Source organism: Rhamphochromis longiceps, linkage group LG12 (genome assembly GCF_057381845.1).
Source record: "Rhamphochromis longiceps isolate RC_006_pf linkage group LG12, R_longiceps_female_GT1.1, whole genome shotgun sequence".
Lineage (NCBI taxonomy): Eukaryota > Metazoa > Chordata > Actinopteri > Cichliformes > Cichlidae > Rhamphochromis > Rhamphochromis longiceps.
In genome coordinates, this window is record NC_140568.1 from 35,442,670 (window position 1) to 35,457,979 (window position 15,310).

The following is a 15,310-nucleotide window of genomic DNA, read 5'->3' on the forward strand; positions in this document are numbered from 1 at the left end:
TTTTTGTTTTTTTATGTAACTCCTCTTTGTTATTGGCCATTTTTTTTTAACCTAACTGAGCGATTTCTTCATTTCATATTGCATCATTTTTACTGAGCTACTATATTTAGGCTATTTTGTTATGGGTTATATTTAATGTTTTGATTGCTGCGACCCAGTAAATGCTCAAATTTTGAGATAAGTACAGCTTATCTAACAATCAGCTGCAAAGTGATTTGTGACGAGATAAACGCTTTATATGAGAACAGCTTTATTGAGGAGGCAGCTGATTACATTCCTCCAATTACTTCGCAAATAAAATATATTGCAAGTGGCATTATTTATTGAAATATTTAATTTACATGTAGCTGAATCTGTGTGGGAAAAAAACAAAACAAAGCAGCAGTTTACTTCATTTTGCTACAGATTTCCCTTTGTTAGTCCCAACCCACTCAGTCAATAATATAATAAAAACTTTTCATAATCTGTGTTACAGGAATAACTAAGAGTACAACGGACAATTTGCACCACTTAATATAACTAGAGATCTAAGAGCCCAGCAGCATTGTTATTGTTGTTTGGATGTTGATGGTGCCTCAAGAATTAAGCAAACTGACAGAAGAAAACATTAAAAGCCAGTCAAACAGCAATAAAAAAGTATTATCAGCAACAGTTGCTACATTTTAATTTACAAGGTCTATTAGTTTAATTCCAATACACCTAATACCCATCTACTTATTCCCACTCATTTGATTCAAGAATGGCTGAAACGATGAGTCAACGATGAGGCACGACGTTTTAATCAAACAAACGCTTACTGTTAAACACTTATTTCAGAATCAGCCTTTCTGTTTATGTTCATTGAAAAGGCTTTACCAGCTGGTGAGAGAGTAACAGAGGAGCAGACAAAATGCAATGTGAGTCATCAGCTGCTGTTAAAATACAACTATTTCAAAACATGTACCAAATACTGCAGTGCTTCTAAAAATACGTCTATTTGTCTATTTATGTTAACCAATATCTCTCTTACAAGTCACATGGCAGTAGAAACTCAAAAACAAATTTGACAGTTATCACTATTTGAATAATATGGATGGATTCGTTTAAAACTATGATGCACTTAAGACTGCCTGAAGCCAGTTGCTAGGAGCTCAGGTAGAAAAAGAGACAATAATCTGTCTTTTTGCTTGTATCCACCTTTTCCAGCTTAATATTATGCCAACATACACATTAGAGCGCACTCTATATTCAGTGATCAACCAACTGTAAAGCACTGCAAGGAAAGATTAAAAGCATACTAAAACTAGTAGTAGTATGTTCAATCTAACACATAAACACACAGACCGCATCCCTCCTGTTCTCCAGCAAACAAATGCCAGCATGTTTGCATCTTCTTACCGTGTAAAGCCCAATCCTGCACAAGGCAAGGGACAGCTGCATGTGCTCCGACATTGCGTTCAACAACAAGTGTAACCCGCGGCAACAAACAACCCAAGCCTCTGGAGTAAGTGAATGGGTGGAGGAGGATCAGGGATAGCTGAGCGGTGCCAGGTCAACACCATGAGTCCCGTTCTTCACCGTGTCACGTTCAGCAGCCCAAAGCCACAGTTCAATTCTTTTTTTTAACACTTGAGATTGAGTTTTGAAAGACTGCAGATGAGCAAGACTGACGGTTGTCCAGTGTTTACTCCCTACATTCATTCATAGAAAGAAAAGAAAAAAAACTATTACCACAAGGATCAGCAGACTGACACAAGCTTAAGATTAGTTTGTGAGGATCTCTCTCTCCACAGAGATTAAGGACTCTCTGACAACTAGGGATCCAGAATAAGACTGCAAATTGGATTAGTCACCATTACACACCCACACACTATGGCCATACTGTACGCACAGCTTTACGGAGAAGAGAATATATTGCTTTCCATGCATGGAGGAGGATAAAAGGATCGACCACTTGAGTCTGCAGCGGTCGTGGGGATTTCAATCATTGTTGAGGAACGTTTTGTTGGAAGTCTGTTAACTGTGAGTCATCTTCAAATTGCTTGCTTTGGTCAGCTCGGCAGTCTAGTTCTAGCTGCTGCCACTATCAACTGACACAAATTTGTAGTTAAAATATAAAATGCTCAATATTAATTCAATACGCTACATGATGAATAATTTCACCAGGAGGAGGCAGGAACACTTATTGAATTGAGTGAAAGTATCTGATATAGGAGTGAAGAAAAGTCATGTCTGGGGAACTTATTGCCAAGTATAAAATTGCAAGTGTTACACTTAAAAGTGACAATCAAAACTGTAATTCCAATTATTCCATATAATGTTTTTTCTGCAGTTATGAATAGAAATTTTTGCCATGCTCTTTAGTGCGTCTTGGGCACAAACACTGATTTATATAATCTGAGAATTTCTGGGTCATTCCATTTAAAGTCAACAAAATCTGAAAACTGTTTCCACCTGACCTTCTCAAAAATCATCTGATTCTTAGCACAATCATTTTAGCATACCTATCAAATCATGCAAAGTTCATATTGTGAAACAGCAGAGTGAGCAACAGTGTTTTTTTCACCATTTCACAACGATAAACTGGTGCAGTTTTTCAAGAAAAACGATGATATATCCTTTCATTTTGACGTGTAAAAGGGATTATAGATAAATAATTCTGCTGAGGAAAAGATTCTGGCATTAGACTGTGGTATTTGGAGTAAAACTGCTTAGACTGGATTTCTTTCAAAAGAAAGAAATGTTTTTCAGCCCTGAAAATGTAACACGGCTACGAGGTTAGGAGGGTTCACAAATTCTGGAAAAAATAAAAGATGCTGTCAAATTTAAGAATGACCCACATCTGTACTTCAAGGTCCTGCCATTCAAACAAACTAAAAAAAATATCTTACTTTCAAGGCAAAATTTTGCATGGCTTCATAACATGAAGTTATTGTACAAAAATAATCAATTTTAGAGGGTCAAGTAGTGGCTGGCTGATTTTGTCATGGAATTTTTTTTAAGCCTACAAACAATCCCAAAGTCAACAAAACAACTTTTCATCTAGTTGTTCTCAAATTACAATGTCCTTTTTCTTCATTAATTTAAAAACCAAAGCAATGGTGCAACTTTAGATCAGAAATCGGATTTTTTGTAAAGTGTTTCAAAAAGTGCTAAATAAATAAATCAAAATCCTATTGAATACAGTATATTCAAATCATATTCATGTCACAATTTTTATAGCAGACACCACCTTCTGTATTGGGATTAGTTATATGACAGTCTATGATGGCCCATTGTAAAGCACTTTATCCAATGATTGTAGGTCAGTAAGATGAACTGTACAATCGAAATCTTGGTAATAAAGCTGTATTTAATGGTTTGATAGACCAAGCCATTTTTTTTATTTTTCAAGTAAAATGAGTATAAATCAAACAACAAACTCATTTGCATTTCCTTAATCCAGGAGCGTATTTTCCCCAGTAAAGAAATGTTTCGTCGTACCCAACGCTATGATATCATTTATGGACTGAGACAGAGTAAAGGAAGTGGAACTCAAGACAACATATCAGTGGAAGTCAAGATAAAAAAGGAAGTCAAAGTGCCAGTATTGGATTATGATCCATTATCTTAACAGCAACACTGATCTTGATCCATTCCAAGATACTGATCAGTGGTCCTCTCCATAACACAATGAGCTAAACAGCAGATGGGAAGGACAAAAAACATGCAGGTTTACAATCAGTGAACACCGTAATCAAACTTAAACCCTCCAAGTGAAACCTGACTCAAACTTGTTGGCTCAAGTAAATGATTAGCCTAATATCGACCAAACAATAAAAGAAGCATATACCCTACTGAAACATTTTGAGTTTTCTTATCTGGATACAATAGGTCATTTTTTGTTTGCCTCTGGAGAAGAAAAGAAAAAAAACTTGGCACAGATCTTTGCCAGCGCCAGTGAGGTGTGTAACACGGTCAGACAGGGGACAAAACATCAGCCTTGTGTCCCATATGCCAACAAGATATATTCATTCTGCCAACAACTTCCCATCAGCTCTCTTTCCTCTGTGCTTCTGCTGTGAGATGTCAATCTGCCAGCACCTGCTGTGTGCCCTTGGAAAGGAGCTCTTCTGAGCCAAAACACATGCAAGCTTCAATATATTTTCATAAAGGTGTGATCCTAATGCTGACTGCGTCAACAAAAGCATGGCTATTTTAAATGTTTTATTCAAAAATGTTGCCTGTTGTACCCTGGTGAAATCTCCAAAACACCCAAGGCATCATTTGAGCTTTTAATTCCTGTAAGCTAGTGGGATCATGTACCAAAATGCTTTCAGTGTAACGATAGCAATCATCAGAAGACATCTCATGTGATCCATGGTATCACAATACAATGAACAGGAAGTATAGCTTTCCCTTAAGCCTGCATTTGTGAGTTTCGTGTTCTTCACTGCAGGTTTGTTAACCTCAGTGACTTGGAGGAGTCATTATAACTCTGGAAAAGTTTACAAAAACATCTAAATGGGCTGATACTTATACAGCACTTTATATAACATGCCTCATTCACACCCATTCATACAAGCACTTTTTCTCTGGAGAAGTGCTTTCTATCTAACATTTAAACACATTTATATACCAACTGATGCATTGGAAAGCAACTTAGGGTTGGTATCTTGGCCTGAACTGAAGCAGCCAGGGATCAAACCACCAACCTTCCAATTAACAGATGACCTGCTCTCCCTTCTACCTACCCAACATGTGACAGGAAATATATATATCGTATCGATATTTTATTCCAGACCAAAAATTAACATATTATACATTAACTTTCCTAAAAGTAATGCAGCATTTTACTTCATTACTCCCCAGAGAAAGTAATCAGTTACACAGTTAAACATTACTGTCTTGTTTATGACCATCTCAGAATATAAACCTTATGCTTCAGTCAGACACACCGACAGAAGTCCCTATCCTTTGAAGGACGTACAATCGATTTTTATTTTAGCGTTTGTTTGAAAAGCCAACGACACAAAGCAAAACTGACACACACAGAAACGGAGGCTACAATGCTACAAGCCTGTGGAAGTTTAGATTCTGACTGCTAGGCTAGGGATGGCATCCACTCAGTTATCATTACTCGCGTTCTTCACTAGCTTTGCGTTAGCATGCTGTTTGTGCACATGCTTGCAAAGAGCCAGTTGTGTTAGCAGTATAATGTGGTTGTTTCTGTCATATCCATTACTCCCTAGACCTTTAATACAAGAAAAATAAAAGTTAATGTCCATGTCACATGCACACACACACCATTTCCCTACTGACTGGCTCACTCACCAGGTTGCAGTTGTGGCTATGCATGTCAAATAGTAACTTGTCAGGGAAAGATAATGGCAGTGGGTCGGACTGCGAACAAAACATGGATACAGGTGTTTAGTCCTTCAGTAAATCCTTTAGTGTATTAACAGTAAAATGCAAACGTTTGCTCAAAATTTCTAAGCATAAGATGAAGTGATCTCCAAAAGGTAAAAAGGAAGAAGAAAAAAATTCTCACAGAATTTTTGAATGAAAAATGAATGGAAAAAGTACCCTGTGGGTAACTCTTAATAAACTGTGAGACATTAAGAAATGAATTTACACAAGGAAAGGCAAATGCATGAACATTTCAAAGCTTTATAAATACAATATTATACATGACTTTATATTATATATAATGTCGTGTATACCCATTAAGTAGAAGGCATCTCACTGCAAAATTAAACATTAAAGGGTGGAAATTAACATTTACACAAGACTGATGCATACAGGAAGTAATTCCTGTGCACTGATGAAATTAAAACAGAATTTAGTGGCTGAAATAAGAACACTTCTTCAACTTTTAAGAGTGAGCTTACAATCGATTATAGTTTAAGCTTGTGTTGCAGCTAGTAGTACAGACAATGTTTTACTGGTAGTTGGAAGAATGTATTCGGTTAAATACCAGCTAACTATGGAAGCAAACATCACAACAGTATGTTTTATAAAGCGGGATAATGATCTTAAACGCATCACAAGTGGCTTAAAGTTTTGTCATGGCCCCCCACAGTCCCCTGACCTAAATATTATCAGAAGTATATAGACAGGCCTCTAAAGAGGAGTGCATCTAAGATAGCGGGAAGGTTTCACATAACTTGAAGTCTTTTCCATGAAGATTGTTTTTAATGGATTTTTGCCCAAACAGAGAGCTTCTTAGCTGATTTACAAAAACTCTTTTCAAGCTGTATGACACTTGCCAGTTCAAGTGTAGGGCGACCAAACCTTAACATTTTTTATTTTGAGATCGTAAAAGACAAAGGTTATTCCATGAAGTCATCTTTTATAGGTTATGTATTCATAGAAACTTTCCCATGCCACTGTGCCCATCTCACAAGTAGTTTAGTTTTACAAACTGCAAATACTACTACCTTACTATACTACTGCCTTAAGTTTTACTTTGTGTTACCTTCTAATTATGGTAAGAACCAAATACAGTCCCGATCAAAAGTGTAAGACCACTTGGGAAAAAAAGAAAAGAAAAAAAAGAAACAAACAAACAAACAAATTTTAAAACAAGGTTCCAAGTAGAGCTTCAACATGCAACAAGAAGAAACAGGAGTGAGACAAAACATTTTTTGAGCATGTGGTTTATTGAAAACAACGCTTAAACTGAAACAGGCTGTTTTACAGCCGATCAAAAGTTTAAGACCACACCTCCAAAAAACCCGTAAACCCCCCCAAAACAGAAATCGAAGTTCCAAACATGAACTCAGTAATGAGTAGCTCCACTGTTATTGTTGATCACTTCAAAAATTTGTTGCAGCATGCTTGATGCAAACATTTCCATGAGGTGAGTGGAAACATTTCTCCATGTGGTGAAAACTGCCGCACAAAAGGCATCTACTGTCTGGAACTGTTGTCCATTTTTGTAAACTTCCCTTCCCTCCCAAAGGTTCTCAATTGGATTTAGATCAGGGGAATATGCAGGATGGTCCTAAAGAGTGATTTTATTCTCCTGGAAGAAGTCCCTTGTCCTGTGGGCATTATGTACTGTAGCCTTGTCCTGGTGAAAGACTCAGTCGTTACCACACAGACGAGGGCCCTCAGTCATTAGGGATGCTCTCTGCAATATCTGGACATAGCCAGCAGCCGTTCGGTTTGATGTCCCTGCACCTCCTGAAGCTCCATTGTTTCACTGAAGGAAAAAGCACCCCACCGTTATGGCGCCTCTTCCAATGTGGCGCGTAGAAAACATCTCAGGTGGGATCTGCTTGTCGTGCATTGGAAACCATCAGGACCATCAAGATAAAAATGTTTTCATCAGAGAATAAAACTTTCTTCCACCTTTCAATGTCGCATGTTTGGTGCTCTCTTGTAAAGGCCAAACGGTCAGTTCTGTGGTGTTCGAGGAGACGAGGCCTTTGAAGACGTTTTTGTTTTTGAAGCCCTTCAGTCTCAGATGCCGTCTGATGGTTATGGGGCTGCAATTGGCACCAGTACCGGCCTTAATTTGGGTCGAGGAACGTCCAATGTCTTGACGGATAGCCAATTGCATCCTCTGGCTCTGTGCTGGTAAAATTTTTTGGGTGTCTTCCACTTGACTTTTTTTTGTTCCATAACCTTCAGGATCATTTAAAAAAATAAAAATTAAAAAATTAAAAAATTAAAATTAAAAATGACTGTCTTACTGCATCCCACCTCAGCAGCGACGGCGCACAGGCGCTTATGCAGTTTAATAGCCCAACTATGTTCAAAAAGGGAACTTTCTTTGCCTTTGCCATCAGAAAGTCATGACAGTGTGACTACCTGACAGAAAATGACAATGAATCCACATTTTTGCACAAATTTGGCCTTTTAAAGGCATGTGGTCTTAAACGTTTGAAGGCTATAAAACAGCCTGTTTCGGTTCAAGCATTGCTTTCGATAAACTGCATGCTTAAAAAAATATATATATTTTTTTCTCACTCCCATTTCTTCTTGTTTCACATTGAAGCTCTACTTGGCACGTTGTTACTTTGGATCAGGACTGTATGACTCAAGCATCAAGGCTTTCCATTTGATAAGGATGGTAAGCAACAACTGTTTAACGACAACCATCACAATTAATTTACAGATTTTTTTTTTTTTTTTTAAATCCAATTGTGTCAAAATCATATCAGCTCAACAACATAACATTAACAACATTACATATATGAAAGGATAAAATATTGGATGAATGTCTGGCAGTCACTGTCACAGAGTCTTTGCATAACTTAAATTTTTTTTTTTAAGTGCTGGTTGTTTGACATTAAACAACGTCGATATTTATTACAACATTACAGATCTGTCTTTGTAAAGTACACAGCAAGGTTTTCACCAGAAGGTCAGTCCATGAGGGTTTATTCATTCGTGTACAGGAAGTAAATACGTCATCACAAAAGGCAAATATTGTGTAAGACTGAGGGAAAATGTGTAAGCTGTAAATCTCACCACACCCATAAATGAGACGAATGAGCACTCAGACCGCTGTCACAAGGACAAAAACAGAAAAATAATTCTTACCTCACACCACATATTTTGATTTTTCTCCATTATTCCCTAGTTCGTTATATTAAGAGTTTTCTTCATTAAACCCTTTTTTGAGCTACTTTGCCTTATTATACATTTAATTTTTTTGAGCCAATATACTTTGAGCTTTGTTGTTAAAAGTTGTATTTAATGTGCTGGCTGATGTAACACAACAATTTCCCAACTTTTGGGATAAAATATTTCTTATATGAATAATACATAAAGCCTTACAGTCTAATAAGCAAATTTCTATTTAAAAAGGTCATGTCTGCTAGAATACCATTATAAATAACCCTATATGTTCTTGTGTGAGCTATAGAAATGAACCAACTAACAGTACTGCCATGTTTGTGTTTTCACAGACAGCTGTGGTCAAAACTTTCCACACACTCATCGTGGGAATGAATGTCACGGTAATGTTAGGATTTTTATTATGCACTTTAATTTTTTTTTATTTTTTTTTTTTGGGGGGGGGGGGGGGGGGGGGGGGGTTCCTAGATTTAAATGAACTCTATCGAATGTGCCAAGAAAAGTGATTAAATATACATCTAGAATTATGCCACAATTATGCCACAAGCTTGTTAATGGCTCCAAAAGCCTCTGGTTAAGGTACAACTTGCTAAGGGACATTTAACCAAATATTAGTGGGGATACGTATTTATTTGAGAGTGCATGTTTACTTTTTAAACATGTGTGGATTAGAGAAAATCCAAAATAAACTCCAACTTGTCCATGAAATTCTCAATTTTAAAGTAATTAAAGACATATGCTGTACAATCAAACCAAAGACATTGCCAAACACTACAAATGTACCATGGTAAGACTGCGTCATGGCAACAACTAGCACCAAATTCCTACATGGATGCAGCAGGTCAGTATGGCCTTTTTTTAAAAACACAATGCTGACCTCGCAGAAGTACAGCCTCTTCAACATGCTCCAGCTCCCAACTGAATACACCACATCTCAACTACTGTCAAAGCTCAAACCACAGTTATTTCCCAGCAATGTGCAGTAACTGTCAGCTTCCATTCCTATTTGTGCTACCGCTCTGCACGAAACCTGATGCAAAACCTTACCAAAAAGCCTGAACAGGAAGCAAGACTAGAATAACTTATTAAAAGTTTAGCAACACATTCAAATTAATATAGGAAAGCGAAAGAGACGCAGTTCTGGCCTAGGCTTGAGCCAGGTTTCCAGTGTTGCACAGCAGGAAAGGAGGCCCTGCGCCTATTGAGTGCCTGACCTCAGAGGACAGCCAAGCACTCAGCTCCAACAGCCCACAGTTACAGCTGTGCTTTCTGCACAAAACTATTTGTCACACCAAATCTTAAATCCTTCAAGCACGTAAGCTGGAAAGTGTTTACATTCCTGTCAATATGTACATAGGGGTAATTTTACTTTGTGCTTTATGATGAGGAGAATATATGGCAGCCTGTTTTTTGTGAAGTTGTTACAAAATGATTTGAAATCGTTGTAAATGCTGTCATGTCTGTGAAGCACCTGCTGGGTTTTTGTTGGCTCAAAATGGTCATTTTGAGGGGATTACTACACATACAAGGATGACTGGTCCTCATATAGCTGAGGCAAGGAGTCTGTGTTACCTGACTTCAGAGGAGTCTGCACATTTGATTTAAAAAAAAAAAAGTGTATTTTAAGCTTTAGTACATTAAACAGCACTTAAAAACGCTTATTTGCAGAAAAAACCTTACATCAGAAAAACAAAGGAGGCTAAGGAAAGTCAGATTACATTAATTTCATGACACACAGTTGCTATTTTTGACAACTGTACCTTCACCCTTTGATACCAAGAACTTTCCATTACCATCTAACAGAGTTTACAGTATAACCCAAGTAAACTAAAAGTGTGTCACAGAAGCCACAAGCAAGGTAGACATTAACAGTACAGCTGTTGTGGTGGCAGCTGCTGGATAAGACTTTGTCATCTTTGCTCAAGAAATGTCCCAGCGAAGCCAAAGTTCGAAGTTCCTCTTCGGTCACATCTTGGGAGGCCCACTATAAACAAGCTGATAACACTGGGTGGGCAAGTTCCTTTGCATTTCACACTGTCATGTCCCCCATGTGAGATGACAGCACATTGTTTGTGTACACTTTTTCCTCCGGCTTCATAAATTCCCAGGGAAAGCCTTCAGTTACAGCTTCCTCTCCATTGTTGCACTGTTTCACCAGCACCCATCCCATTCCTACAATGTGGGCAAAGACCCAAAAAACATAATCTCACGGTTTAAAGCTGGTGCACTAGTCCGGATTGAAATAAATCTCTTCTTTTTGTTTTTAATCACAGATATTAAAAGTATGCAGGGGAACTAATTTCTCAACCCAGTGACAAACTGTCACTTCGAGTGACAGTTTGACTCCAAATCCAACATAGTGCAGCTTTATCCCCAGCAGCAGCGAGTTGTGTGAAGCATGGCAGCTTCGTGGCACATTAGAAACACCTGAAGAGTGTACCTAGATGCCTAGACTTGTGTCGAACAGCTAGAAACAGCTACCAGGCAAAACCTAGAGGCTACAACAGAAACCTGACATTAGCATAAAACAACACATGTCACCACGCCTATAGTTAAACACAAAATTAGTTAATAGTAACAAACACCTGGCTGTTAAAAGGTCACACACCTGCGTGACACCAACAGCTTCACTGGGAGCCCAACTGCCAGGAAAACAAACGTTCAAAGCGGTCTCTTATTGGCACAAGGAACCCCACGGCATTTCATTTCACGTGCTTACCAGATAATCCATGTACTATCGCTGACCAGTCACAGCAGCACGAACTGGCTCTGTAGCAATTCCGTTTTTTGTTTTCTGTTTTCTTCAGTGAGTCGAAAATGTTACGGATTTTCACCGTACGTCGCTTCGTATCCCCCGCCTTTCGACAGTCAAAGCAAAATAAAAACCAGCCCTTTTCGGAGGGTTTACAGGCAGAATGTAGCCGCCTTCTTCGCCACTGAACCAACTTTCAGTGCAGCAGAGTCTCCGGTTGTTTCAGAAGACGAGGGTCGCCGGGTTGGTGAGTGTATTTCTCAACAAACAGCTCCTTCTTCCACCGGCAGACTTCCAGTTTTTATCACACAATATCAGTTGAGTGTTTGGTTGAGGAAACTGTTACGAAGCCTTCCACGCTACGTCACGCACGTCGTTTTGCGCACGCATCGCGGTCACATGACCAAACACATGGGTTGTCTATTTTCACTGTGAGGCTGAATGTCGCTAAATTTGCCTTTTTGTTTCTTTATTATTATTTACTTTTAAGTAGATTTCAGAGATGATTTCTGTTTATGTTTTCACTCCGAATCATATGATTTAATAGTAAATACTCCCCTGACACTGAAGATGAATAGATTTTCTCACATAATCTGCGTTACAGCCACACGCCAAAGTAAGGATTATGGAATATACAGAGAGATATAGATTATTAAATCATTATGTAACATTAAACATTTGGCTCACATGTCCTTTTCAAAGGAAGCGGACAGTTCTGGCAGCATCGAGCATGGAATATTAATGTCATGTCAACTGGAAAAAAAAAACATCCTGTACTTATTTACATTCCACCAGATTACTGGTGTTCACGCAGATCTAACACATCTTTCAGCTTCAGCTGCAGTTTTCTACAATGTTATCGAGCTTTCGAGCAGACTAAAACAAACTCTGGCATAATATAGCACACTATGCATAATGAACGAGAAGAGATCACATGATAAGCATACATGAGAGTGAAAGACTGGTTCCTAAACGTGGCTATTAATCCGAAGAAGAACAAGAAAGAATGCATATGCAGGTGCATAACAGCTTTCACGCAAAGGGTGACAAAAAAAAAACTTTGATCAAGAAGCCTCAGAGTATTGCTAGCTACTACTATGGCACCCTATGCAAATATGGTTTCATCGCATCACCTTCCCCAAAAAGACTGCAAAGAAAACTATCCGTGGGCAAAACTTCAAATTAGCGGGATAAAAGTAGTAAGAACTATCTAGACTCTAGATAGTTCTTACTACTTTTATCCCGCTAATTTGAAGCTCTAATGAAGCTCTAATCGTGTTTTGCTCTAGATTAGAGCAAAGCACGATTAGAGCTCACGCAATGCAGTTATGTTATATCAATGTAAAAAGTCTGCTTATGTGATGGAAGCTGAATACTGAAGTTATTTATATCTCTGGAGACCACATCCTTCTTCAATATTTAATGTGATGTGCTATTAAGGAAACCTCCCTGAAGTCAGTAAAGTAAGGTGAAATGGATGTCCCGTGGACAAGTCTGTAAATTGTGGAAAAGTGGTAAGAAGAGTCCAAAGGATAACATTGCTTTTGAACTCATCTACAGAGAATTTCAAACGTGTAAACGTATAGGCTACGTGTCTAGTAATGTTCTTTTTTTCTGGAATTTGGCTCACTCAAATGTCAGTGGAGAGACCCCTGGTGGCCTGTAGGTATATAGTGGTTGAGATAACACAGCACCAGAAGTAAAGCCCATCAGGACTTTCAAGGACACCTATCCATATCCACATCCAGGAGAGAAACCCAGAATCACAAACAGACTTACTCTACTACCTGAGCTCAGAGTGATCAAAAATCTAAATGTGGAACAAGCACTGCTTGTGAAAGACAATATGGGACAAGTCCGAGTTTTGAATTCTCATTTTAAAATAAAAAGACAACAAACTTTGCAGGTTATCAGATTTTCATACCTTTTGTGAGGCTTATGTGTCAATATTAGGGATATTTAGCCACTTATGACCAGTGTTGGGACTAACGCGTTATTAAATAACGCGTTACAGTAACTACGTTATTATTGTGGTAACGAGCACGGTAACTAGTTATTATGCCAAAATCAGGAACGCGTTAGTCGTTACTGGGATTTAGATAGGGTCGTTACTTCGTGTGGTGGCTGTCGCAGAGCTTCCACAGATTCAGTAACATTAGCAAGTGGTGGAGGGCAGCAGGTGGATGAAGGAAAGGGGATGCAGAAGGAAAAGAGACCCGAGGCGGCCGCCGGTCCAAGTGTGAACTGAACTTCAGGTAAGAAGTTATGACCTGCAGTCTCTCTGGGTCAGATATAAACCGAGTTTAGTTTATTTTCGTTATTCTGACTTTTTCCGTACTGCGTGCTAGCTAGCATGACGGAGTTTCTATACAGCTGGGTGGTGCTATGAAGTTAATGATGTTTAACTTTATTTTGTTCATAAGTTATTAGAGTTGCCAACCGTCCCGTCTGGTATTCAGAGAAAATATTACGCGTTTCTTATTGGGGTGAAAAGGAACAGTTTGTCCCGTAATTCAGCTACAATGAAAAAGGCACAAAGCTGGAGTTATTCTGTGTTTACGCTGCACAGCTGCCTCTTCTTCTCTCATTCTCTCCCCCTCCTTCTCCCGTTTTTACTTCAATCATGAAAACTGATCAATGATCAGCTGATCGGCTCTCTTGTTTATTTATCGCTCACTTTGCGCAGAAAGAGGAAACCAGCGGATGTCGCGCTAAACAACAGCAGCACGTTTAAGCTTGATCAGCTGTTGTTAGAATTTATTTAATATTAACCCTCTGATGCATGAATTATGAAAGCCTTGGTCAAGATTTTTTTCTTAAGTGCTTTTATTCTTCTCAGGACATGAAAAAAAATGTTCAACTCTTTTTTCCCCAAAAATATGTTTTTTTTATAAAGTTATAAACTTGTCCACTCCAGTGGACTACATGCGCCTGAGCACTTAGCATGAAATACTGTGAATTTACTATAAAAATTAATTACCTTGTGTTCTATTGTAAATATACAAACACTTGTTTGCTTGTATCCTTTGAAAAACATCTCAGCAATTTTTTTGGAACTTTCAACTCATAAGGCCCCAATGTTTAGACGTAAATAACAAAACCAATCAACAGTCCTAGCTGTGAATCCTACACCTGAATATGGCAAACTATCTCCAACAAGAGCAACATTTTTGAGTCTACACAGTTCTATAACGATGCAGGACAGTATTACCAAGCCCTTAGTAGCATGCTGGAAGAAAACACAAACTGACATCTTAGTCTCTGCATCTCCAAACACTTCTGTGTTCATCACACCTAGGCTGTCCGTAGTTCCTATGTCTCTGTTCTGCTCTGGCAGCCACTCTCATCATCACTGGACTTATCACTGAACTCATCATCACTGCACTCATCAATGAAATCATCATCACTGGAGCTGGATGGAATTTCCTGGACTATTCTGTACGCTGCCTTATTCTTTGCTGCATTTGAAGTCTACAAAATATGATAAAATAATTATTATAGTAACTCAAACTACAGCTGATCTGCACAGAAATATACATTTTAAATGAGTAGCTTATAAATGTAACAATTATATGCTTACTTATAACCAAAACAGTCCCAAAAAACAGTGAGACAATTTATGACTTATGTTAAAAAAATATAGTGGGTAATGCATGATGTCCACTACAGTGGACACATGGTTAATCGTAGTTTTCTACATATTAGACATAACAATTTCTTATTCCAAACAGATAATATCCTTCCCTAGATGTTACTGCATATCATCATATTTTTTTTACCTGTTGGGCTCTTTTAGCATAGAAGGATTGACAGGATATGCCAGCAGTGGTCGGCAGGGGTGACAGTTTGCCTGCCATCTTTGATTCAGAGGAAATTTACTTGCAGTTGCACTAACTGAACACTGAATTGACCTCAATGGAGCATGGCAGCAGAGAGCACTCTAGAGGCTAATATGCAGTTCCACCATAGAAACCAATGCATTAAAGAGATATGTACGTTTTAGTAGCTGTC

General features: G+C 38.3%; 1 protein-coding gene across 2 annotated transcripts in view; it reads right to left on the reverse strand.

Moving 5' to 3' along the window:
- The window catches only part of LOC146657758 (ADP-ribosylation factor-like protein 15), a 101,440-nt gene extending 89,764 nt beyond the window's left edge, over nt 1-11,676 (reverse strand). Inside the window, exon 1 of one of the 2 annotated variants that reach the window (XM_085426078.1) lies at nt 11,267-11,676. In XM_085426078.1, coding sequence (XP_085282204.1) covers nt 11,267-11,278 — 12 coding nt within the window. In that variant the 5' untranslated portion in view covers nt 11,279-11,676. Of the gene's footprint in view, nt 1-1,377; nt 1,447-11,266 lie in introns of those variants that run through there. The other variant, XM_085426077.1, reaches the window with a different exon arrangement.
- Between the last annotated feature and the right edge of the window lie 3,634 nt (nt 11,677-15,310).